Source organism: Phycodurus eques, chromosome 2 (assembly GCF_024500275.1).
Source record: "Phycodurus eques isolate BA_2022a chromosome 2, UOR_Pequ_1.1, whole genome shotgun sequence".
NCBI classification, from domain to species: domain Eukaryota; kingdom Metazoa; phylum Chordata; class Actinopteri; order Syngnathiformes; family Syngnathidae; genus Phycodurus; species Phycodurus eques.
In genome coordinates, this window is record NC_084526.1 from 35592808 (window position 1) to 35617607 (window position 24800).

Genomic DNA, 24800 nt, shown 5'->3' on the forward strand with positions numbered 1-24800 from the left:
AGAAACAAAATTGTAGACCTGCACCAGGCTGGGAAGACTGAATCTGCAATAGGTAAGCATCTTGGTGTGAAGAAATCAACTGTGGGAGCAATTATGAGAAAATGGAAGACATACAAGACCACAGATAATCTCCTTCGATCTGGGGTGCCACGCAAAATGATGACAAGAGCGGTGTGCAAAAATCCCAGAACCACACGGCCGGACCTAGTGAAAGATCTGCAGAGAGCTGGGACCAAAGTAACAAAGGCTACAATCAGTAACACACTACGCCACCAGGGACTTAAATCCTGCAGTGCCAGACGTGTTCCCCTGCTTAAGCTAGTAGATGTCCTGGCCCGTCTGAAGTTTGCGAGAGAGCATTTGGATGATCCAGAAGAGGACTGGGAGAATGTCATATAGTCAGATTAAACCAAAATATAACTTTATAGTAAAATCTCAATTTGTCGTGTTTGGAGGAGAAAGAATGCTGAGTTGCATCCAAAGAATTATTGGAAGCATGGGGGTGGAAACATCATGTTTTGGGGCTGTTTTTATGCAAAGGGGCCAAGACGACTGATCAGTGTAAAGGAAAGAATGAATGGGGCCATGTATCGTGAGATTTTGAGTGAAAACCTCCTTCCATCAGCAAGCATAAAACGTGGCTGGGTCTTTCAACATGACAATGATCCCAAACACACCGCCTGGGCAACGAAGGAGTGGCTTCGTAAGAAGTATTTCAAGGTCCTGGAGTGGCCTAGCCAGTCTCTAGATCTCAACCCCATAGAAAATCTTTGGAGGGAGTTGAAAGTCTGTGTTGCCCAGCGACAGCCCCAAAACATCACTGCTCTCGAGGAGATCTGCTTGGAGGAATGGGCCAAAATACTAGCAACAGTGTGTGATAACCTTTGACATCTGTCAAAGGGTATAGAAAAAGTATTTAGATGACCTTTTGTTGTTGACCAAATACAAATTTGCCACCATAATTTGCTAACAAATTCCGTGCCGCCTCAGGGATTGAAGGTCATGGGCATTCAATGTTGGTTTTCGGCCTTGCCGCTTACATGGAGTGTTTTCTCCAGATTCTCTGAACCTTTTGATGATGATATGGACCAGAGATGATGAAATCCCTAAATTCCTTGCAATTGTACGTTGAGGAACATTGTCCTTAAACTGTTTGACTATTTTCTCTGACAGAGGGACAGAACGGACGAGGGGAATAGGGGTGCGACCCCAAGCAGAACAATAGTTAGTCAGTCTAGATATTTGACCACAAGTAACGTTACAACAGTCAAATCGTGTTCTTATTTGTGGGTGGGGGGTGGGCACCCGCACATGCAATAACTAACCAAGAGAACAAGATGAGGATAGAAAAGCTACTGATTATTGGTGCGGTGGAATGCTCTTATAGTGTCTAAACACCTGTAAGAACTTGAAGAGTTGATATCTTAATATAACCAATATTATACCTATACTATTAGTAGTCCCAGCACAAGCAATTAAAGCCTTTAGCGTGTCTATGGAACCTATGAGTAAATGAACACCATATCACATGCATGTTTGTCAACTGGTGTATGGCGTTGCTTAGGTTATAGTACGTTAGGGCTCCACAATTAATCAAATTTTAATCATGCTCACGATTTTGGCTGCCATGGTTCAATGAGCCTGATCGTCAGCGATTTTTTTATTTTTTTTTTAAAATGTATTTGTTTATTTTTTTACTGTTAAAATGGGGGCAATGCTGTGCAGTGCTTAATTTGCAGCAGTGCCCGCAGCCTAGTCAGCCAGCGGGGGAACATATGGTTAAGGCTTTGTTAAGCACTGGCACTGCGCTCAGTACCAACTTCAAAATAAAAGCCTTAAAATGGCATTGATGTCCAATGTAGAATATATGAAGCTTTTGTTTTGAAGTTGGACCCCTCAGCATGTTGCCGGACAGGTGGCATATCACGCACGTTAAGACACTATTAATTGTTGTTGCGGCTGCCTTTACTTAAACTTTTTGGCTGGCCTGACCGCAATGAAAAAAAGACGCTGGGAGTAAATAGAGGGGGAAATCACAACTGTCGTTCTTTGCACGTTGTGACCGTGCACGACTGACCAATGGTCAAGCAGAACAACGGAGACGTACCATCCTTGACAATTCACTATCTTGATGATGAGGATTTTCAAATGAAAAGTCGGTGTTCGCAGCCCAAAGCAAATTTATGTATATAACTAATTTCATACACAAGGTAACTCAATGAGCTTTACATGATTAAAAGCATTTAAATACAATGCATTAACTGTATTTGTTTCCATTATGTTGCAATTTGTGATTGCACTTTGTAATAGCATATTTATTTAGTTTGCTTGCTAAAGTAAAAATGTTTGGGTACGTTTATTTTTTTAACCTTACAAAATATGAGGGCTCATACTGCAATTCTGCTACCTGGTACAACAAATGCTTCCTGGAAGTGCGATGTTAAAAAATGAAATAATGTTCCCTCGTTTTTCGTGGTTTATGGGGACCAGAACCCCCCGCGAAAGGTGAAAAACCGCGAGGTAGGATTTGCCCCCCCCCCACCCCCCCGCCACCCCAGGAATTTTTGTGGATGTTTATGTGGGTACCAGAATGTTTAAAATATTTAAACAGTATTTATACTTTACATATTTGAGACAAAGATTACAACAGTACACGTATTTACTTAAATATTTAATTATAAAACCTTATAAAGAAATTAATTACTCTTCTTTTCCCTGCAATCAGCAATCCACAATGCCAATGCAGCTTCCATTTACACAATTCTCTTATTACGTGGAGTTACCACACATTTCGCTTCCTTATTGAAGGTTATTGAAGCAGTTTTGCGGATGTTTACTTCCTCTTTCTTTATGTTCTGCATTGTAGATTCATTCACGCCATAATGGCGTCCCACAGATGCATAACTTCTCTCGCGCGCATCAACATGAAACAACGCGTCTTTCCACAATATGGCTGCTGATATGGCTGTATTTTATTTTATTTTTTTTAATGAATATTTTGGAAAAACCCGCGAAGCACTGAAGCCGCGAAGTGGCGAGGGAACACTGTAGCCTAATTTTGAAAAATCTATTAATAATAAAGTGACCACGAGGAGGTCTTAAAATGTCTGTTACACCTGTGTTTATTCTAAGTGTATTTGTGACTTATTTTCCATGCCTCGATTGCTTTGTGTATAGTCAGTATATTTTAGTATAGTCAGTCGAACAAATGCAACATTTAACCTTCAGAAAATAAAATATAATTTACACTGTAGCTACTTTGAAATAGATTTAAATTCTGACGGATCAAGCAGAAACTGAGAGGAACTGGATGAGGAAGTTGGAAAAACTGGGAAACAACAAAGTATTGTCACCACAAGGTTAAAATATATACCGTAATTTCTCGTGTATAATGCGCACCCCCAAAATTGACCTCAAAATTCAGAAAAACCCTTCTAGCTATGTATAATGCATTTTTACAATGCATGATTTTGCGTCTACCCATATGATCAAAACGTAGTATTGTCTGTATTTTTTTTTTTTCAAAGAATAATTCTGAAGTTAAGCACTTCATCTGAAAACGTAATCCTTTTTTTAATTTACTCGCTCTTATTTTGAAATTCACAGCCCGACTTTTATTTGGTAAATTAGAAAACACACAGTTGTGCTCATATGTTTGATTACCCAGGAATAATTTGTAAGATGGGTACAATTCTTTGAAGAAAACAGGAAGGACCAGGCGAAACACATTTAATTTTAATTTAATGGAATTCAAATTAAACGGTCAAGCATTTCAGAAAAGCATTAACATTAAACAAAACATAACAAAAAACTAATTTATGATGGTTGCTGTTCAGTCATATTTAAAATAAAATAAAATAATTTCACAAATTCTGCCAGGCTATGTAAACTTATGAGCACAACTGTACATATATGCAGTCATGCGTACCCATATCGTATTGGAATGACAGTGTAGGCAAGCACTTTATTTATAACCAAAAGGTGGCGGTGGAATTTTGGAATGAAAGTGTATAGCTTTTTCATAACCACGAGATGATGTCATACATTTATAAAATGTGAATTCCCCCCCCCCCCCATTTACCCTTATACCCATGTTTAATGGCCACTATTAACCTTTGACAATGTATTTTTGGGGCGGGGGGGGGGCGCATTATACACGAGAAATTACGGTAGTATTTTATATATTGTTACACGGCACTGACATTGTAACCGGTACATTGGATGGTATTGCATTTACATTACTTAGTTACATTAAAGAGTGATAGTTACTGTAATTGTTATTAAATTTGGTCACATTACTCCCTACACTGGGTAAAAGGTTCACATTCTTAGCAAATTTAACTGCCTGCCATTGGGGTCCCAGTCCTTCTAATCAATCGATCTCAGTCATTTGTTTAATGCAGACAAAGTTTTTCTCCTGTATCTTTCTGTTCAAAATAAAGGAAGTTAACACTTTTTAACACACCAAAAAAAAAGCTTTTCTATTTGCAGTTTTACTTGATCATTTGTGTTTCTGATGCTGTGATGTTATTATTCTGCTCTTATTTTTTTTAGGGGAGACTCTGCTGAGCCCTCTAGTGATGTGTGGACCTCACGGCCTCAAGTTTTTGAAGCCTGTGGAGCTGCGCTTACCTCACTGTGCGTCAATGACCCCTGATGGTTGGTCTTTTGCTCTAAAATCCTCCGACTCCTCGTCGGGTATGCTGTGCTCTCAGTTCCTCTGGGGTCGTTTGGGCTGGCTCTGTGACTATTGTGTATCATCTAAATAATTTCTCCCTAGTTGTGATTTCTTTTGTTTTTTTGTTTTTTTGTTTTGGGTGACATTTTGGTAAAATAATCAGTCTACAGTGAATTAAAGCTGTCCTTCCGTTTGAATATCACAATTAGTGCTGGGCGATATATCGTGAAGCTCAATTCGATATTTTATTAAAGCTCAATATGGAAAAGGGGATCGTGGCAGCTCTAGCTGGCGACTAGCGAGTCAGAAATAATCCAAAAAAAAGGGCATGTAACATCTATCATTTGGAAACAACCGTAGTTTGCAAAACGTGTATGAAAGATATTGTGACGAAGAAAGGCATATCCGTGTAAAATCACTTGAAGATGAAGCACATTATTGAGTGCGATGCATGTATCACTCTAAAGAGAGTCACGACTCATTGTGCCTTTCCTATAACCTCAACAAAACAACAGGATCTACTGTATGTTAACTCCTCTCGTTATGAGAGTTTGAGCACCAAATGGAGGGAGGTCACGTCAACAATTTCATTCTATATATTTTAGCCAGGCGGCACGGTGGCCGACTGGTTAGAGCGTCAGCCTCACAGTTCTGAGGACCCGGGTTCAATCCCGGGCCCCGCCTGTGTGGAGTTTGCTTTTTCTCCCCGTGCCTGCGTGGGTTTTCTCCGGGCACTCCGGTTTCCTCCCACATCCCAAAAACATGCATAAATTGGAGACTCTAAATTGCCTGTAGGCATGACTGTGAGTGCGAATGGTTGTTTGTTTCTATGTGCCCTGCGATTGGCTGCCAACCAGTTCAGGGTGTACCCCGCCTCCTGCCCGATGACAGCTGGGATAGGCTCCAGCACGCCCGTGACCCTAGTGAGGAAAAGCGGCTCAGAAAATGGATGGATGGATATTTTAGCCAAGGACATGATTCCTATTTATGCATTGGAAAAAGATGGATTTAAAAAGCTGATGAAAACATTGGATCCCAGGTACAATTTGCCTCGTTGGAAACATTTAGCAAAGGAAGCATTGCCTAAACTTTACAATAACATCAGGGAGAAAGTTACACCAAGTGTGTAAAACACTTTTTTTTGTGACGACTGACCGGTGGAGTATTCACACAGTGCAACGTACTTCACTACCTTGAAGACTGGGAGCTGAAAAGTACCTGTTTGCAGACACGCTATGGACCCGAAGATAATACTGGCGAGACAATTGCATAAGGACTTAAAGGTGTCTTATATTTTAGGAAGCTGGATGAGGAGAATCAGGTCAGGTTACTACAGTGGCTTGACTTCAAGATCATTATATTTTGTAATAGCTGCAGGCAAAAGTAATTTATTTTGGTCTAGTCCAGTTTTATAAATGTATTAACTTTAATACAATAAATATCGAGTCATATCGAATATCGACATTAGGGAGAAAAAATGTGATATCAAATTTAGGCCATATCACACAGCACTAATCACAATGGGTTTAGTTTTATCCATTTCACTATCACTTTGTTTTTACTCATATACAACTTGTCTGTCTTTGTGGTCATCAAAGCCACCCTCTTAATTATTTTTACTCACTGAAGGTACTGTTTCACTCTTCCCATCGACCTTCACAGTGGTCAATCTAATGATTGCCAATATAAGAACTGTATCAAAAATTATACAGTAATTTTCACTTTAATTTCTCATATACATTAACTCAATTATTTGTGTCAGTTTTCTTCTTTTTACAGCTTATTGTATTGGATTTCATTAGCATGTGTACCTATTTTTGTGCCCTTGAGTGTACATCAACCTCACTGGTTCATTGTATATGCATGCATATACGATGAACTTTTAATTTCTCTCTCTGTGTGTGTGTGTGTGTGTGTGTGTGTGGGGGCACGGTGGATGACTGCCTCACAGTTCTGAGGATCCGGGTTCAAATACAGTCTCGCCTGTGTGGAGTTTGCATGTTCTCTCCGTGCCTGCGTGGGTTTTCTCCGGGTACTCCGGTTTCCTCCCACATTCCAAAAACATTAATTGAAGACTCTAAATTCCCCGTAGGTGTGGATGTCAGTGCAAATGGTTGTTTATTTATGTGCCCTGCGATTGGCTGACGACCAGTTCAGGGTGTATCCCGCCTCTCGCTCAAAGATAGCTGGGATAGGCTGCAGCACGCCCGCGACCCGTGTGAGGATATTGAATGTTGTTGTTTCTTTCCTCTCACACAAACACTCACATCCTGGCCCGTAGAACTGCTTTTACAGATCTGTGCTTTTATGGACCTCTTTTTTTGACTCTGCCCAGTCCAATTAAATTAGACATCCAGCTCACCCGCGATCCTTACCAGTATAAATTGTGTAAAAACGGATGGTTGGATTAATGTTTTGATGCATTGATCAATTAGGATTGGGTTAGGGAAGTCCTCCCTTTGATGTCAGTGATTTTGTTGACTACACTGGATGTTTGTGCTTGTTTCCAGAACAAGTTTTTGATAATTTGATAATAACCATTCATTCACATTTCCGATTAAATACATTGCAACAGATATGCATTAATACAAGGCCTGTAGTCATTATAATAGAAGACTCAAATGTGACATTAGGTGGCTAAAGTGCATGAGGAACACTTCTAAAAAGCTCAACTCAATTACGGGAAAGAAATAAAAAGATCAAAGAGTCACTTATTTCCTCATCCCTTCAAGAAGAGTGGGGAATTTAGCTGTTGTTAGGATTAGCTGTTAATTACCCTCATTTTAAGAATGAGAATCTGTTTTGCTCCAATTTTCCGCTGAATAGTAGGAGGATTATCAGTCTGCGTGCTAATCCTTTTATTACGAGTCAAGGCCACTCTCCGGCCTGCTTCTGCTCTCTCGTCACTTTCTTCCTACATCGAGTCTCCACTACACTTTTCCTTCATTACAGCACTCTGCGTCTCATGGATGCTCGTCCTTGGAGTATGTCTGGTTCTCTGATCACACTTTGATTTTTTTAATTTCATTTTTATTTATTTTTTTAATTCCAAAGACGTAAAGCTAATGAACTTTAGATTGCATGAGCAGCAGATCTCTCACTGGTTCACTACTACTATAGATTGGCATGGCTTTTAAAAGCGGTCATATCATTATTGTTATTATGTTTTTTTGCAATTTAAAACAGTTCCAAGGTGTCTTAACATTTGAAACAGTTGAAAACCAGATGTTTACATACACTATATAAAAAGACACATTCCCTTTTTTCCCATCACTGTCTGACATTAAATCAGACTAAACATTTCCTGTTTTACGTATTAGGATTACCAAAATTATTTCTATTTGCTAAATGCCAGCGTAATGAGAGGATTTCTTTTAGGCAATTTTTCATGACTGACTTCAAAGTCAGACATTTACATACAGTAAGATTACTGTGCTTTTAAACATCCATCCATCCATCCATCCATTTTCAACACCGCTTATCCTGGTTAGGGTCGCGGGACGCTGGAGCCTATCCCATCTGATTTAGGGCGAAAGGCGGACTACACCCTGAACTGGTCGCCAGTCAGTCTCAAGGCAGGGCACATATAGACACGGACAACCATTCACACTCACACCGTCACTGAGTGGGAACTGAACCCACGCTGCCTGCACCAAAGTCAGGCGAGTGTACCACTACACCATCAGTGACTTGCCTTTAAACAATTTGGGAAAACCCAGATGTAATTTCTTTGGAAGCTTCTGATTTTTGAGTTAATTAGAGACACAATTGTGGGTATATTTAAACTAGGCAACGCTGAAACCCACTGCTTCACATCATTGGAATGTCAAAAATCAGCCAAGATATCAGGAAGAGAATGGTGGACTTGCACAAGTCTGGTTCTTTCTTAGGTGAAATTTCCAGATGCCTAAAGGTTCCATGTTCATCTGTCCAATCAATTATACCCAAGTATAAACACCATGGAAATATCCAGCCATCATACCGCTTAGGAAGGAGACTGATTCTGTGTCCCTGAGATGAACGTGCTTTGGTCCAAAATTTACATATTTACACAAGAACCAAAGTAAAATACATTGTGAAGATGTTGACTGAAGCTGGTAAGAGTACGAGTACTGTCCCAACATGGGCTGAAAAGCCAATCTGCCAGGAAGAACCTGATAACAATTTGCAAATGCACACAGGGACAAAGACCCAAATTTTTTGCAGACATGTCCTGTGGCCTGACGAAACTAAAATTGAACTATTTGGCCGTAATGAGTATTGTTACGTTTGAAGAAAAAAGAGGGAAGCTTGCAACAGGGTTCCTAAGGAAGTATGGAAATTATGGTAAAATATGGAGTTTGATTTCATAATTTTCCAGCTCTGCAAAAGTATGGAAATTGGAAACTATCATAAGGAAAAATATTCATATTTCCAAGACTGCTACAACAGCAGTAATTTTCTATATTTAAAAAAAAAAAAAAAAAAAAAAAAAAAGGTGTTTGGAAGCACAGTTACAATGTTTGTGTGACAGCACACAGTACTTATACCATGGTCTTGGTGAAAACCCAATTCTGAAAATTCCATCTGTGTACATTACCAACCGATAATGTACAGCTTTCGAACGTCTCAAGGACCTGTAGTTCCTGTAAAAAAAAATAAAAATAAAAAAAATCATTACATTCTTCCAACTTAATGCACACCACCTTACCCATTAGATTATATGAGCAACATAGCAACCTGGCACAGTCAGTAAATGTGAAGTATTCTGAGGACAGAAATGAAAACAATGAGAAATGAGGGATTTTAAAACAATGAGTGGTGCCACGATGGACGACTGGTTGGCACATCTGGCTCACAGTTCTGAGGACCTGGGTTCAAATCTGACCTCGCTGTGGAGTTTGCTCCGGTTTCCTCCCACATCCCAAAAACATGCATGGTAGGTTAATTGAAGACCCTAAATTGCCCATAGGTGTGAATGTGAGTGCGAATGGTTGTTTGTTTGTTTATATGTGCCCTGCGATTGGCTGGGAACCAGTTTAGGGGGTACCCTGCCTCTCGCCACGAGTCGGCTGGGATAGGCTCCAGCACGCCAGCGACCCTATTGAGTACAACCCCAATTCCAATGGAGTTGGGACGTTGTGTTAAACATAAATAAAAACAGAATACAATGATTTGCAAATCATGTTCAACCTATATTTAATTGAATACACTAAAAAGACAAGGTATTTAATGTTCAAACTGATAAACTTTATTGTTTTTAGCAAATAATCATTAAGTTAGAATTTTATGGCTGCAACACGTTCCAAAAAAGCTGGGACAGGGTCAGGCTTACAACTGTGTTACATCACCTTTTCTTTTAATAACATTCAATAAACGTTTGGGAACTGAGGACACTAATTCTTGAAGCTTTGTTAGGTGGAATTCTTTCCCATTCTTGCTTGATGTACAGCTTCAGCTGTTCAACAGTCCGGTGTATCCGTTGTCGTATTTTACGCTTCATAATGCACCACACATTTTCGATGGGAGAACGGTCTGGACTGCAGGCAGGCCAGTCTGGTACCCGCACTCTTTTGCTACGAAGCCACGCTGTTGTAACACGTGCAGAATGTGGTTTGGCATTGTCTTGCTGAAATAAACAGGGGCGTCCATGAGAAGACGTTGCTTGGATGGCAGCATATGTTTCTCCAAAACCTGTATGTACCTTTCAGCATTAATGGTTCCGTCACAGATGTGTAAGTTACCCATGCCATTGTCTTTGTAGTGTATTCAATTACATATAGGTTGAATATGATTTGCAAATCATTGTATTCTTTTTTTTAATTTGTTTAACACAACGTCCCAACTTCATTGGAATTGGGGTTGGAGAAGCGGTACGGAAAATGAATGAAAACAATCAGTGATTTAATCCTTTACTTTATTTGGTGATTACAGTGCCTTTGATGACTGGGATGCTGCTGAGGAATTGAGGGGAAAAATTAAGAGGCAGAAGTGGCACAAAGCGTTAACGCTGTCAGATTTAAATCAAGTTGCCGACAAGGATGAAAATCAAGGCCAAGAACACAACAAAATAGGCAATTAACACACCGAGACACTTGCTGGCACAAAAACTGCCAAATACAAACAGAACACTTTGAATGATACCCTGTGACAATTTGATGCCGCTGTCCAGTCAACAAAGACTGACAGAGACTACAGCGTTGCCAGCCTGAGAGCTTGCATCAACCATCACATAAAGATATATATGTGTAAAAATAAAAACAGATTTTGTCGTGTGTGTGTCTGTGGGTGTTAATTAACATTGTCAAACTATAAAATCTAATTGCGTGAGTACTGAATAGTAGGGATGTACCGGTCTGATCACATGATGGAAAATCAGGGTCAATCGAAAGTGATTTTCAGCTGATCGAGATCGGCTGAAAAAGATTGGTTTTATTCATTTTCTGACATTTTAAATGTCAGAAAGTGACATAATAATGCAAAGATACAAAGATCTTCAGAATCAGAAACTCTTCGTCATTGTAGCAATGAGACATCGTACAACGAAATTGAGGTGCTCGGGAGATAGAATATGCTAAACAAAAAAGAGCTGTAAAAAATAAATGTGTGTATAAATGTGTGTGTATGTATATGTTTATATAGACGGTATATAAACATGTCTGTCATGTCAAAAGTGCAGTCTTAAATTGCATTAGATCAACTTAGCAGCATTTAACATGGTAATGGCAGAAGGATAGAAACTGTTTCTTAATCTGTTTGTTGTAGTCTTTATGGACCTGAAACATTTGTCTGAGGGCAGTCATTCAGTTTGTGTGCAAGGTCTGATAGATCCTGGGGAATCCTCTTGATATTCCCAAGGCAACGGAACTGTGCAGATCTTCAAGTGAAAGGAGAGGACAGCTGACTCGCTGCTGGGCGACCTGTACGACTCTGTGGAGCTCTTTCCTTTGTGCTACTGTGTAGTGGTGAACCAGAGACAGACAGTAGGTCAGGAAGCTCTCAACTGTGCAGCGGTAGAAGGACACCAGCAGTTTCTCATGGATGTTTTTCGTCCTGAAAGCCCTCATGAAGTAGAGTCTCTCTTGAACCTTCTTCACTAGCTCAGCAGTGTGTGTTTCCCAGGTCAGGTCCTCCCTGATGTTGACTCCCAGGAAGCAGAAGTCTGAAACCTTTTGCACATGTCACCGTTGATGATGAGTAGCTGGATGTTGCTCACTCTCATTGAAGTCCACGATAAGCTCCTTTGTCTTTGCTTTGTTCAGGAGCAAGTTGTTCCTGCACCACACTGCCAGCTGCTCAACCTCATCCCTGTAGGGAGACTCGTCCCCCCCATAGCCCAACTACTGTGGTGTCATCAACAAACTTAACGATAGTGTTACTGTGGAGAGTACAGTCGATAGTATAGTGGGTGTAGAGGAGGGGGGCTTAGTACACAGCCCTAAGGGGAGTCGGTGCTGATGACTGTGGTGAAGTGGGGGTCCACTTTAACCCTCAGTGTGTTTTCACTCAGGAAGTCCTTAATCCAGCAGCAGTTGGAGTTAAAGTTGGGCATCGTTTGAATTTGTGCGATTCCGGTTCCTTAGTTCGGTTCCGATTATTTTAGGGGGCTGGGTCAAAAAAGTTTGCATGGTTTAAATAAAGGGTGTCCAAATTATGAACATCCATTTTCTTAGCAGCCCGCAGCATAGACTAAAATGAACATTTGACTCAAGGTTCTTTATAACCAGTATCAATATCAAACCTATGAACTAAAAGGCAATGTGTGTGGAACTAACCCAATTGACTTAATATTCATTAATTGTTATAGCTAAAAGTTAAATATAGCATTGTTAAAATAGTTATTTTAACTGTTTTAACTATTTTGTTTCACTCACCCAGTTGACTGAGAGTTGACTTTACTGACAGGATTGATAAAATAGTTATTTAACAATGCTATATAGCTGCCACTGTATTCTGTTTCATCACGTTAAATAGTTTATATGTACAAGTCTTCTTGTTTTAAGCTTGTAGCGTTTTATTTTGAAGGTACGCACCGGAACTGAGCATTTTGGCACAAAACATATTCCTTTCCCTTCCCACCTATGAGGCACAAGGTTTGTTTGTTTGTAATACTGTGAGACGATTATGTGAATTTTGTCCCAATTAATTGTGATGTAAAGTTGCTATGGTGAAGTTTTAGCTCGATGTTAAGCTTTTTTTTTTTCCCCGTCATTGGCTCTTAAGTTGGTTTGAAGACTAAAATAAATGCTAAAAACCATCAGTGCAAAAGTGCAAGAAACCATTTACCTTCTTAACTGTCTCAATGTTGGCATAGACTTAAATATTTTTTTCACTCACCCAATTGACTGAGATTTGACTTCACTGAAGCTCCGCGTGGTGTAGGCTGAGGGTCCGAGTGCGTCAGATGCTACACATCAGGAAAAACTCTTTTGCACAATGTAATCTTATTCCATCTTATACCACTGAGGCGACTGGTCATTCATTTTAACAAAGTTAAGACACACTTTTATTCGCCGCCGCTGCCGTTGGGCACAAGCATGTCATCGTTGTCGCCACTTCTTCGCGGCTGGAGGACTAGGCATCTGAACTGGGAATTGAAATTTTGGTATGGGTCGAACGTGGGAGAGATGAAGGACAGGATGTTGTTCCTGATGAGCTTCTCAAAGTACATCATCACCACAGGAGTCAGTGCCACTTACCTATATTTGTTGAGAGTGGTGATGGTCTGTTTTTTGGGCAGAGGGACTATGATGGAGGACTTCAGGCAGAGTGGGACGGCGGGCTAGGACAGAGACTGGTTGAATATCCTGGTGAAGATCGCAGACAGTTGGTCTGTACAATCCTTTAGCACCCTTTCTGAGATGCCATCAGATCCAGCCGCCTTCCGTGGGTTGACAGCACATAGTTAAAGTCCCCAGCAAAGATGTGCACAGCGTCAGGGTGCCTAGTCATCTGACTGCTAACGCTGCGATATAAAAGTCAGATAGTTAGCATTAGCATTCAGATGCTATGTAAACAGCGGTGATCATGAACACAATGAACACTGTGTACAGTATATGGGTCTGCATTTTAACAGTCACATACTCCCAGGTCTGGGGAGCAGTGACTTGTCTACAGTTACTGTTTGTACACCAGTCGTTGTTTATGAACACACACACAGACTACTCGTACCGGAGTCACTGGTCCGATCGTGGCGCTGTGCAGTCTAACCTGTCAACTGGATAGCAGAGTCAGGAATCAAATGAGTGAAGCCAGGATTCAGTGATCAATAGAATACAGCTGTTCTTGATAGTGTTATTTGTCGCAATGTGTAGCCTCCGTTAGTCGATATTGTTGATGAGAGATCTGGCGTTGCAACGTGAGGAACATGCTGGGAAGCAGAGGTTTAACCGGCTGCTTCCATAGCCTCGCTAGTACGCCAGCCCTGCAGCCTCCCTTTTGCTTCCTCTCTCTGCACCGCCTCCAACGTTGTCCCGCGGTGATGGTAAACCACGGAGAGCCAGGACTCCTCTCTATGTCCACCGGGATGTTGTGGGAGCAAACATACTCTGTTGTAACACTCCTCTCGCTGCCAGTTCCGATCGTGAGAACGTCCTGTCGGCTGTAGATGTAGTTCGCTCGGCAAAAAGTGGTCAGGACAAGGAGCAATACTACAAGACACTTCCATACAATATAATGAACCGAAGAGCACCGAGCCGCTGCGTCGTTCATCGCACTTGCCAAATGGAACAGTAATAGCTTCATTTTATATTAGACAATGTACATTTCGGGGCGGTTTTAGTACGTGTATAAGTCACTGTGAAAGAGTGTGTGTGTGTGCGTGCGTGACAGTCTGCCTTGATTCTGTTGGCCCATTGCACCATGCTCATAGCAGACAGACACGGACCATGCACCCTGAGAGCAAGCTGTGTGTATGTCAATGGCCCATATAATTTTTTTATATATGTATTGTATGTCTATACCTGTATGTATGTATAACTATATACATAGGCTACACATAAAATTAATTTGAGAACAATTTGATGCACTCTAATGCATTGTCGAGGTCCCGGATCGGGACTCGCTACCGTCAGATCCTTAAATTCCAAGACTGGCTCTGGCATAAAAGGGATACAGATCCTGCTTTCTGCTTGACCTAACAGCCGAACAGGACAAAAAAACTGACTCAGGTACAAAACAATGTGATCGGGACATCACTACTGAATAGGGGTTACATTCCCTAAAGTTATGAGATTGCAATAACTTTTCATAGTCAAGCCCTCAGCCTCAGCCCTCAAGCCCTATCCCAGCTATCTTCGTGCGAGAGGCGGGGTACACCCTGAACTGGACACCAGCCAGTCGCAGGGCACCTACGGCCAAACAAGCATTCACATGCACACCTACGGGCAATTTAGACTCTTCAATTAACCTGCCATGCATGTTTTTGGGATGTGGGAGGAAACCGGAGTGCCCGGAGAAAACCCATGCAGGCACGGGGAGAACATGCAAACTCCACACAGACGGGTCGAATTTGAACCCTTGACCTCAGAACTGTGAGGCAGATGTGCTTATTAGTCATCCACCATGCCGCCGGAAAATAAATTGTTTTAGTAAAACTTTCTATTTTGACTACAAAACATATGACATTATGAATTGGTAGTTCCATGAATTATTTTATAATTATTATAGTTATTATTTTTATATCTCGCTACAGGCCATGGTGGCGAAGCGTTATTAGGAATCCCACACAGTTTCCTGGCAGGACACGGCCTGCTCCAATATTACTGGCTCCAGGACACGCGTTACTGCACTAATGATTTGCGCGTATATGTTAGTGTACGTGGGTACAACATTCACTCGGCATGTGGTGAGTAGTGCTTTTGAGATTCACTCGCCAAATGGATAATTTAGTGACTGGTGAGTGTTAATTTCGGACCCTGCTAACACTGTTATAATGCAAATCATCTACACACAATGTAGGTACCAAATCAAACCAATGTAATACACTTAATTAATACACTTACACTTAACTACACAATGAAAGTAACTGCGTGGCGCATGATATCAAAAAATACATTTTCAGAAATAGGCCAAAGTTAATTCAAGATGTACTGTACTTGTTTCCCCCCCTTTAATGTGGACGTTTCCCCTGCAGTATAGTGCACATAGTCCTCATAGTGATTGAGGTTGAATTTAGAGTCAACAAGAGGCCGGGGACATTCATTAAAGATGAAATGACTTGCCTATTCTCTTGTGTCTCCAGTGTTTGGATGTAGGCCACTGTCTTGTAATATCCAAGTGTGGCTGGCAGGCAGGAGATGCAATCAGGCCCTTCAGTGCCACTCAAGTATTCCTCACTAGATGAATTTATACTAAAGTTGTTTCTCTGTACAGCCTGTGAAAATGGAGTGCTTATATAGTCATTACAGTTGAATTTAACCTACAAGACCGTTATAACTCACCATCTGGTCCATCTGTTCCTTTTCCTCCCAGGTGACCCCAAAAACTGGCAGAACAAATCGCTCCCTGGAGACCCCAACTATCTGGTGGGAGCCAATTGCGTGTCTGTGCTCATCGACCACTTTTAAGTGGGGAGGGGCCAGCAGGTGCGATGTTACTGAATATGAATCGTTGGTGGATAAACACGGACACACACACACACACACGGACACACACACAGCTACACTCTCCGACTCCCCATGGTAGTGTGAAGAAGATCCAGTCAGTGCTGTTTACGACTGGGCACTGAAGATTTATTAAGTAATTTTTTCCCCCAAATGAAGTCTAGAAGTCGTGAAATGAAACCACTGATGCATGCACCCGCCCCTCCTACTAAGGTTTGTTATATACAGTGTACACAATGAGGTTTTTACATGCCATACATAGATGGTTTTCCAATTTGCGCCACCAGCGAACATGTTTTACAAACCAGTGTCGTGTATTTATGCTATATATGCATACAGTATATATAGTAGTCTAGACACAATGTATATGGTAATGTATTTTACTTCTGATTTCAACCTCCTGTTATTTTTTCAGTTCAGGTGACTGAATTTGAATTTAAATATGTATCCGCATTCCTCCATTTGGTGGGAATCTGATGAAGGTGTTAGTCTGAGATGAGACAGTTGGAGTTTGAAGGTCAGCTGGATCTGAAAGCCAAGCAGCACACGTTAACCTTTATTCTTCCTCTGTTGCACCTTTTCTTCCAGTCGGATCTTGTAGCTTGAGTTTTTCTCTCTCCTTCCAGCTTGAGGGAGATCTATGCATGTTCTACTCAGGTCCAGCGGCCTCCTCAGTTGCTTCCTCACGTTTCATTCTCATCTCGTTTTGCACTCTTGCATTCAAACACAATAAGCAGTGATGCCTTATCTGCAGATCACCTCTTTTCATGAAGAAAATAATTTATGATTAATAACTCTCTAGTGTTGTTTGGGCTGCCATTTTTGTTAACCCAGTCTATAAGCCAACTCGGGTTCAGCACACAGTTGAGAGAGGATAACACATTTCTGTTGGTCTTTTGTCTCCTATGCATTACTTTGAGAAAAAAAAAAAACATAGAAGAAAAAGAGAGGCTGTAAATAATGCGAGCATATTGCCTTGGTTCTTTGTAAATGAACATTTTTTTGTAAGTCTTTCTTTTTGTATAAAATGTAGCAGAAACATGTTTGAAAAAGAAGAAGAGAAACATGATTATCTTTGTATTCTGGATTATACCCTCAAGCCTTGGAAAAAAAAAATGAATCTGACAATAATACACCTTTTCTACCAACATTCAATAGTCTTTTTGTGGCTACTTAAGGATCAGGAAAGTGCTTGGGTTCAAAAACATTTAAAATGTTTTTTGTTGTTGTTGTTGTTCTTTTTTTAAAATAAAAGGTGTGCTCCCAAAGTGTTCCCTTCACTAATTTCAATACTGGATGCTGTATCGTGTGCCCTTAAATGTATTTTTGTACTTATAGACCATTAATGATATATGGCACACCAGTACCATCTTATTTTTAGACTTAACAGCTTTAATTGGATATTAGCTCTTCACGTGTGGCTGATTTCTTTTTTTTTTTTTCTTCAACACAATTTTAAGTATACCACTGTATTAATAAATAAAATCATTTTAAAGTAATGTTTGTCAAAGATTTCCCTGTCTTTTCTTACAAAGTCACAAACGTTGCCATTGATCAAAAATAAGCAGTCACGTCTAGCATCAAGCAGTTATATTTGCAGTTAACGTGCTGTTTTAAATTCTTCAAGTGAATTTGCTTGTACGGTATTTGAAGAGCTCATCCTTGTAATTTTTCGTTGAAATGTACTTCATTTGATATTGTAGCAATAATTTAGTTGTTGCTGCTAAGCAATATATGCTTTTCACGCAATTGCACGCAATTCACAAGTGTGGCCGCTAGATAGCGGAAGTGATCTCTGAACTGAAAAGGTCAGAAAACTACATTACTGCTTGTCATTTATAAGCAACATTTTGTCTCTGCCCAGGAATTTGGCCCCCCTTGACGGCAAAAAAGCTCACTGACCCCAAATTCAAAATACTGTTTTTAAGGCCACGGTCAGCCAATAGTCAACATTCCCCCTACACCTTCAATACTGCCCATGTCCATCAGTGACCATCACGTTGCATTTTAACCTGCAGATTTTACTGAGTTTAATGTCAATGCCACCAGATGACTTGAAGACTCAGCCTACCGAAGGTCAATATAGGGGGTCATCAAATGTTACAAAATAAATAAATAAAATCTGACTCCTTTGGTGTAATTTTGACTTAAATGTGCAAAAGTAGGCCTATATTGCATGGATGCTAATGAAGCAGCCCTTGCCATACACAACACTTGTCCCCCTTGCTTTCCTTTTTTAAAAACCATTTTCACACACGTCCAAACTTTATATTGATTTTGTAATTTCCAACTTCAGGTCTTTAAATATATTGCTGATATACTGTTTACATCAAATTGTGCCTTTTGCCTCATCTTTTGACCAACTGAGAAACATGAAAATTATCTTCTTAATTCCTTATTGGATTGGATCATACAATTTGGGTAAAACGAGTTTCATTCTTGAGACGGACATTTGCAAATGTTTATTTTCTACCAAATTGCAGCATTTAAAAATTTAGACAAGGGATTTTTTTTTCTTCTTAGTTTCTGAAAGCAGCATTTAATGGCTGCAATATGGAGCAAAATGTATGACACAATTTGGATTTCAAGAAGTGCAGATACACCGCTGACCATGGAGCTCCCATATGTTGGCTATTTAGACTTAGACATAGAGTGACTCTCTAACATGGACTTGGTGTAAAAGTGTCCATTTAATTTAAAAAAATTTTTTTTTTAAAAAATGGTTTTGTCATGAGTGTCCAGAAAAGGCCCCTCTTGACAGCTACTTCTGTTTGACCCTATTTTGTCTCACCTTTGTCCATATTTGGCCAACACCGCCCCCTTTCTTCTGATTGGTTACCTCTGTGTAGAAGAGCCAAGCCTCACCACTTCTAAGAGCAGTGTTTGTTATGTTGGCGGCATTGGCTTGGGAGCGGAGAGGTAGCCGAAGATCTTTGCTAGTGATGCAGATAAGCTCAAGAAATTCCAACGACTTGGTTTTAGGCCTCTCGGCAGGAAAACGTCTGGAACTCAGGAATGCGTGGACGATTTTAATTCATAATTCACATATTTACTGAGGAACCGTCGAGCCAATATTACATCCCATTGGTAAAATATGGCACCTTTAAAGAAGTGGAAGCTCCCTCTGCTGGCCGTAGATATACTGTATCATTAGCATTACACGGCAAACAAAAATAAAAGGCTGTGCAGTAGCCTACTGAGAAAATAAAAAAAAATTCAGGTTGTTGTGCAAACAAACTGGAGTTTGAAGGGTTAAAAATGGATGGATATTCAAAATAATAGAAGAAGCAAATAAATCTTGGATAGGATTCAGCCGACCAGATCCTTGTCTTTGTTTCACAAGTGTGCACCAACTTCACCCGCTGGGAATAAAACCTCCCATGCTGCACTTCTTCACAAATCAAGCGCAGCCACACACCCACAGAACGCCCCCTCCTCCATCATCACCATAGTAGTGTCAGCCTGGCTGCCGCCGCTGCTGCTGCATGCGCACAGACGCACAGTGGCACATTTCCAACAACTGCGCACAAGAAGCTCACCGCTGGTCCACAATTGCGGATATTCCCCGACACGCTGCACCTTTAACGCCGTGTCTTGCATGTGGCAGTGAGTTGCGGCCAGCCGGGCTTCGGCATGGCAGCAGCAGCATGATAATGGTGCAAGGGTGCTTCTCCGGTCCGCCTTCGGTGACTTTTCTTCAGAGGAATGGGTTGTTCGTCGGCCCTAAGAACGAATTTGGTGCGCGTGGACTCTAATACCCTTCGTTTATTTTTCGAGTGTACCGCTAAGCATTTGGTACTGCTTTCTCTCTTTTCCCCTCATCTTCTTCTTCTGCTGCTTCTTCTTCTTCTGCTTGTGCTTCTGCTGCTGCTTCTTCTTCTGCTTCTTCTTCTTCTTCTCCTTCCCTCCCACTCGTGGCGGAGAGACGCTAATTGGAGAGAATCTTAATTGACGAAGAACAACCACATCGGGCTTTGACCTCCACGCTTACACTCTTTCTATTCTGGCATTTCTTCTCCCGTGGCGCATCTTCAGCACGTCACTTGCTCGTCCGACCTTTACATTGCACCTTTATTTAAGGACAATGCCGGTGAACGCGTTGCCCCGAGCGGGCATCAGCGGCCAGGGCTCCCTCAGCCCGGCGTCGCTGTCCCGGAGCCTCTTTCGGCTGAGGGAATACCGGACTCGGACTCGGATCATGCTGGCTCTCGGAGTCTCTCAGATGGTCCTGGGGAGCCTCATCCTGGCCGTCAGCTTCGCAGCTCTGGCGCTCACCACGTCTCCCAGGGTGCGCCACTCTTGCCCTTTTTGGGCTGGTTTCTCCGTGAGTACATCTTTCTTTCCCCCTTTCTTTGTTTTGACACTCTCGAACTGTTGTACTGTATTTGCGGGGCAATGGAAAAACACGATGCACTGGAGAAATTGAAGTGTACAGCTGTGCTCTCCCACCCTTATTGAGCCAACTGAGCCAAGGCACACACTGTTACAGAAGACATATGAAGGTACACCACCATGTCCCCAAAAGTGGATAAACTGATGATTTGCTCTGTCTCACAGCTCTGAGGTTCTGGGTTCAAATCTCAGTTCCGACCTTTCTGTGTTATCCCTGTGCCCGCGTGGGTTAAAATCCGGCCTCACCTGTGTGGAGTTTGCATGTTCTCCTTGTGCCTGCGTGGGTTTCCTCCGGGTACTCCGGTTTCCTCCCACATTCCCAAAAAATGCATGGTAGGTTAATTGAAGGCTCTAAATTGTCCGTAGGCATTAATGAGAGTGTGAATGGTTGTTTGTCCATGTGCCCTCTCACCCAAAGTCAGATGGGATAGGCTCCAGCTCACCCATGACCCTAGTGAGGTCAGGTGCTGTAGAAGCGGAATGGAAAGATGGTTACAGACATGATTTGTGTGATTTAAGGATGTTTTCATTTCATCTCATGTTCCAGAACTAAAATTAGTGGCTTTACTGCACTTATTGTTACTGTAAAAAACATTATGTATTCATCCCCATAATTTGCAAATGCTGCGATATAAGAAATGACTTTAGGACTATACAGCCAGTTAATACATCTCAGGCTGTTATAGCAATACATACAAATCTCGCCTCAGAAACTATGAAAAATATATGGATGACATCAGAGGAATCTTGTTGGACGATTAGTAAGTGTGATTGAATGACATCATCATTGCTTTGCTGTCCATGAACTTGCCTTCAACCTTTTTGCCAAAAAGTTCAATATTTTGGAAATGGGCTGAGGAAAACGTTCCAGATGAAACATGCATTTTCTATATACCCAAGTCCCAGTGACACTTATTCCAAAAGAAGGAAGGATCTGACTCAACACTGGCTGTTAAGCAAAGACAAATGTGTCAAGTGAAAAATAATATACAGTGGAAATAAAGTTTACATACCCCTGTTCAACTGCAACATTTTTGTAATATAAAATAAGAAATCATTTCAAAACTTCTTCCACCATAAATGTGATGTGTACAATTCCATTGAACTTTTTTTCAAAAAAATCTTACAAAGGGCATGCAAAAATAAACAATTAAGATGATGTGGTTGAACAAATATGCACCCCCTCTGATAACTGGGGATGTGGCTGTTTTCATAATTAACTAATCACATTCAAACTCCTGTTAAATGGGATTCAGAACACAATGACCACCATTTAAATTGCCTCTGATTCACCCCAAATAAAGTTATGTTATTTTTCCTCATTGAGTTGTACAGGTTATAGGTCATATTAATGGTGAAAAAATGTTTTGAAATTATTTATGTTGAATGATGTGATCTTTTTTCGTGTCACAAAGACATTTAAACATGCTTGTGTAGACTTTTTACACCCACTGTACATGTAATGGGTACTCACATTAAAGCAGACAAAATGTGTCCAAATACTTTTGTCTAGCACTACCATCTATTGTAGTTACATACCAGCGTGACAGAGGACGTAGTGGCTATCCTGGGAGTTTGTTTTGCTGTTGTTATGGGCAGGGGCAGTGCCGGGACATTGTTGAGAAGAGGGAAAAAAAAAAAAAAAAAAAAAAATTTTCTATATTATTATTATATTATTTTCTAGGCCTCCTGTCAGTGTTGGGCCCTTGGAATTGTCAGGATTTACAAATCAGCATTAAAAACTTAGCAGCTCCCTAAAAAGAAAAAAGTCAACTGATGATAGTGGAGAAATGTTCTCACTAAAATGGCAAAAAGATCAAGTGAGGACCATAATAATAGTTCATGTGTCATATGAGCAACAGAGAGGATGACATCATAGCAAACCTCCAATGCCACGCAAATATGATTGGAGACAGAACTGGAATGACATCAGACTGCATCATCATCTTACAACACTTAGTTAGTGGAGGATCCTCAGGTGATGACAACACATTTCCTATGTTCTGTACAGAGCAGTGGAACTTCAAAGGTTGAACGATCTGATGCTGGTCACCCCAAGATTTTTTTCCCCATAGAAAATAATAATAGTGTCCCAACCGAGATGTGCAAAATTGGCAGCATGTTACAAGGTTGATGGCGAGAGGGAAGAAGCTGTTGGAATGCCTGCTTGTTTTAGTTTGCATTGTTCGATAGCACCAACCTGAGGGAAGGAGCTGAAAGCTGCTGGAACTGGTGACCAGTATGTGGAGGATCCAAGAGAATTTTGCGTTCCTTTGTTTTAGTGCTTGCAGCCTGCAAATCCTAAAGAGTAGGTAGGTGGATACCGCTAACTTTTTCGGCAGCCTTGACTGTCCGTTGCAGTCTGATCTTGTCCTTGTTTGTGGCAGCACCAAACCAGACTGTGATGGATGAACACAGAACCGATTCAATGAGTGCGGTGTAGAACTACCTCAACAGCTCCTGTGGCAGGCCGTGCTTCCTCAGAAGCTGCAGGAAGTACCTCCTCTGCTGAGCCTTTTTGAGGATGGAGTTGATGTTGGTTTCCCATTTCAGGTCCTGAGGGACTGTAATTCCCAGGAATTTGAAGGTCTCGACTGTTGACACAGGGCAGATGGACAACATGAGGGGCAGCTGTGGCAAAGGATGTTTTCTGAAGTCCATGTTCATCTCTACGGTCTTGAGCGTGTTCAGCTCCAGGTTGTGTTGGGCGCACCAAAGCCGCTCTACTTCCAGTCAATACACACACTTGTCAGCGTCTTTGATGAGGCCAGTCACTGTGGTGTCGTCTGCAAACTTCAGGAGTTTGACAGTCGTTCGGGTAGAGAGATCAGAGCAGAGGGGAGAGGGACACATCCTTGGGGGGGCCCTGGTGCTGATGGGGAATATGGATGTGATGTCTCCCAGCATCACCGGCTGTGTCCTGCCCATCAGGAAGCTGTAAATCCACTGGCAGATGGAAGGTGAGACGCTGAGCTGGAGAAACTTGGAGGAGAGGAGTTCGGGGATGATGGTGTTGAATACAAAGCTGAAGTCCACGAACAGGATCCTCGCGTAGGTCCCTGTGCCGTTGAAGTGTTCTAGGATGAAGTGCAGTCCCATGTTGACTGCATCATCCACAGACCTGTTGGCTCGATAGGCAAACTGCAGGAGATCCAGCGGGGGTCTTGTGACCCTCTTTAGGTGGTCCAGCACGAACAAACACCATAGACACAACATTACATCCCAAATACTAGAAAAACTAGTAGCAAAATACGGGACTTTAAAAAAAAACACATTTTAAATGCTTTTGAACACCACAAAAATATTGCAAGCATAAAATGGTAGGTGGTATATAAAATGGTATATGCATGTCCCTGCAGAGGTAGGGTGTTGGTAGTGCAGCGTGTGAGTGTCTGGGTGTGAGCTGTGGCCGACAGCAGCTCCTGCTTGAGTGTGCTCCTTGTTTGTGTTTTACTGTTCCTCCCGGGTTCAATAAATGGCTCAGAGGTTCACTGGCAACTGTGGCTCTCCTTTACCACATGTGAAGGCATTAGAATATTTAAGTATACCGTAAAAACCCATAAAAATTGATGGCTTAAAAACATGATCTAGCAGAGGCACACGTGTATATACACACACACACACACACAAACACAACGTGTATGCTATACAACTCATTATTCTCTGTTTACAGTCGTCTCTTTTTAGAATCAGTTTTTACCATGTTACATTTTCTTAGTGGTTTTTGTATTTATGAGCACACATTTCCTTGATTTGCAGCCAGAGACCCTGTGCAGGGCCACTTCATTAATTATAGAGGTACTGGGGCAGAGTGCATGAGGAGGCGGAGCGAGTCGGGGTCTCCTCGGTGCCATCAGGGCCATCTGTGTTTGTGTTCGAGGACGTGCTCAAAGCTGCGTGTGTGCGGCAGGGTACAGTTACAAGGGAATAGTAAGTAGCCACAGGGGTCAGGGTGCAAAGGACAACACGCATTCAGAATGGGTGCCTTGAGTTTATTGGACAAACTTGACGACCTGAGACAAGTTTATGTCCGGACAGCTGCATGTTGGGATACATGTTTGTCAGTCTGCTTTAAGATTCTACACACATTTGTAAAGTGTGCCTGTGTTTTTCTCATGAGGACAATGTTGGTTTGCTTGTACTAAAAA

At 41.5% G+C, this 24800-nt stretch overlaps 1 protein-coding gene across 14 annotated transcripts in view; it reads left to right on the plus strand.

The window, feature by feature from the left end:
- tjp1a (tight junction protein 1a) overlaps positions 1-17224 on the plus strand; it is a 193187-nt gene extending 175963 nt beyond the window's left edge. For 8 of the 14 annotated variants that reach the window (XM_061670482.1, XM_061670485.1, XM_061670484.1 and 5 more), the window contains 2 exons: positions 4555-4698; positions 16130-17224. In XM_061670482.1, the coding sequence (XP_061526466.1) occupies positions 4555-4698; positions 16130-16224 (239 nt within the window). In that variant the 3' untranslated portion in view covers positions 16225-17224. The remainder of the gene's footprint in view (positions 1-4554; positions 4699-16129) is intronic. The other 6 variants (XM_061670488.1, XM_061670496.1, XM_061670495.1 and 3 more) reach the window with 2 other exon arrangements.
- Positions 17225-24800: the final 7576 nt, after the last annotated feature.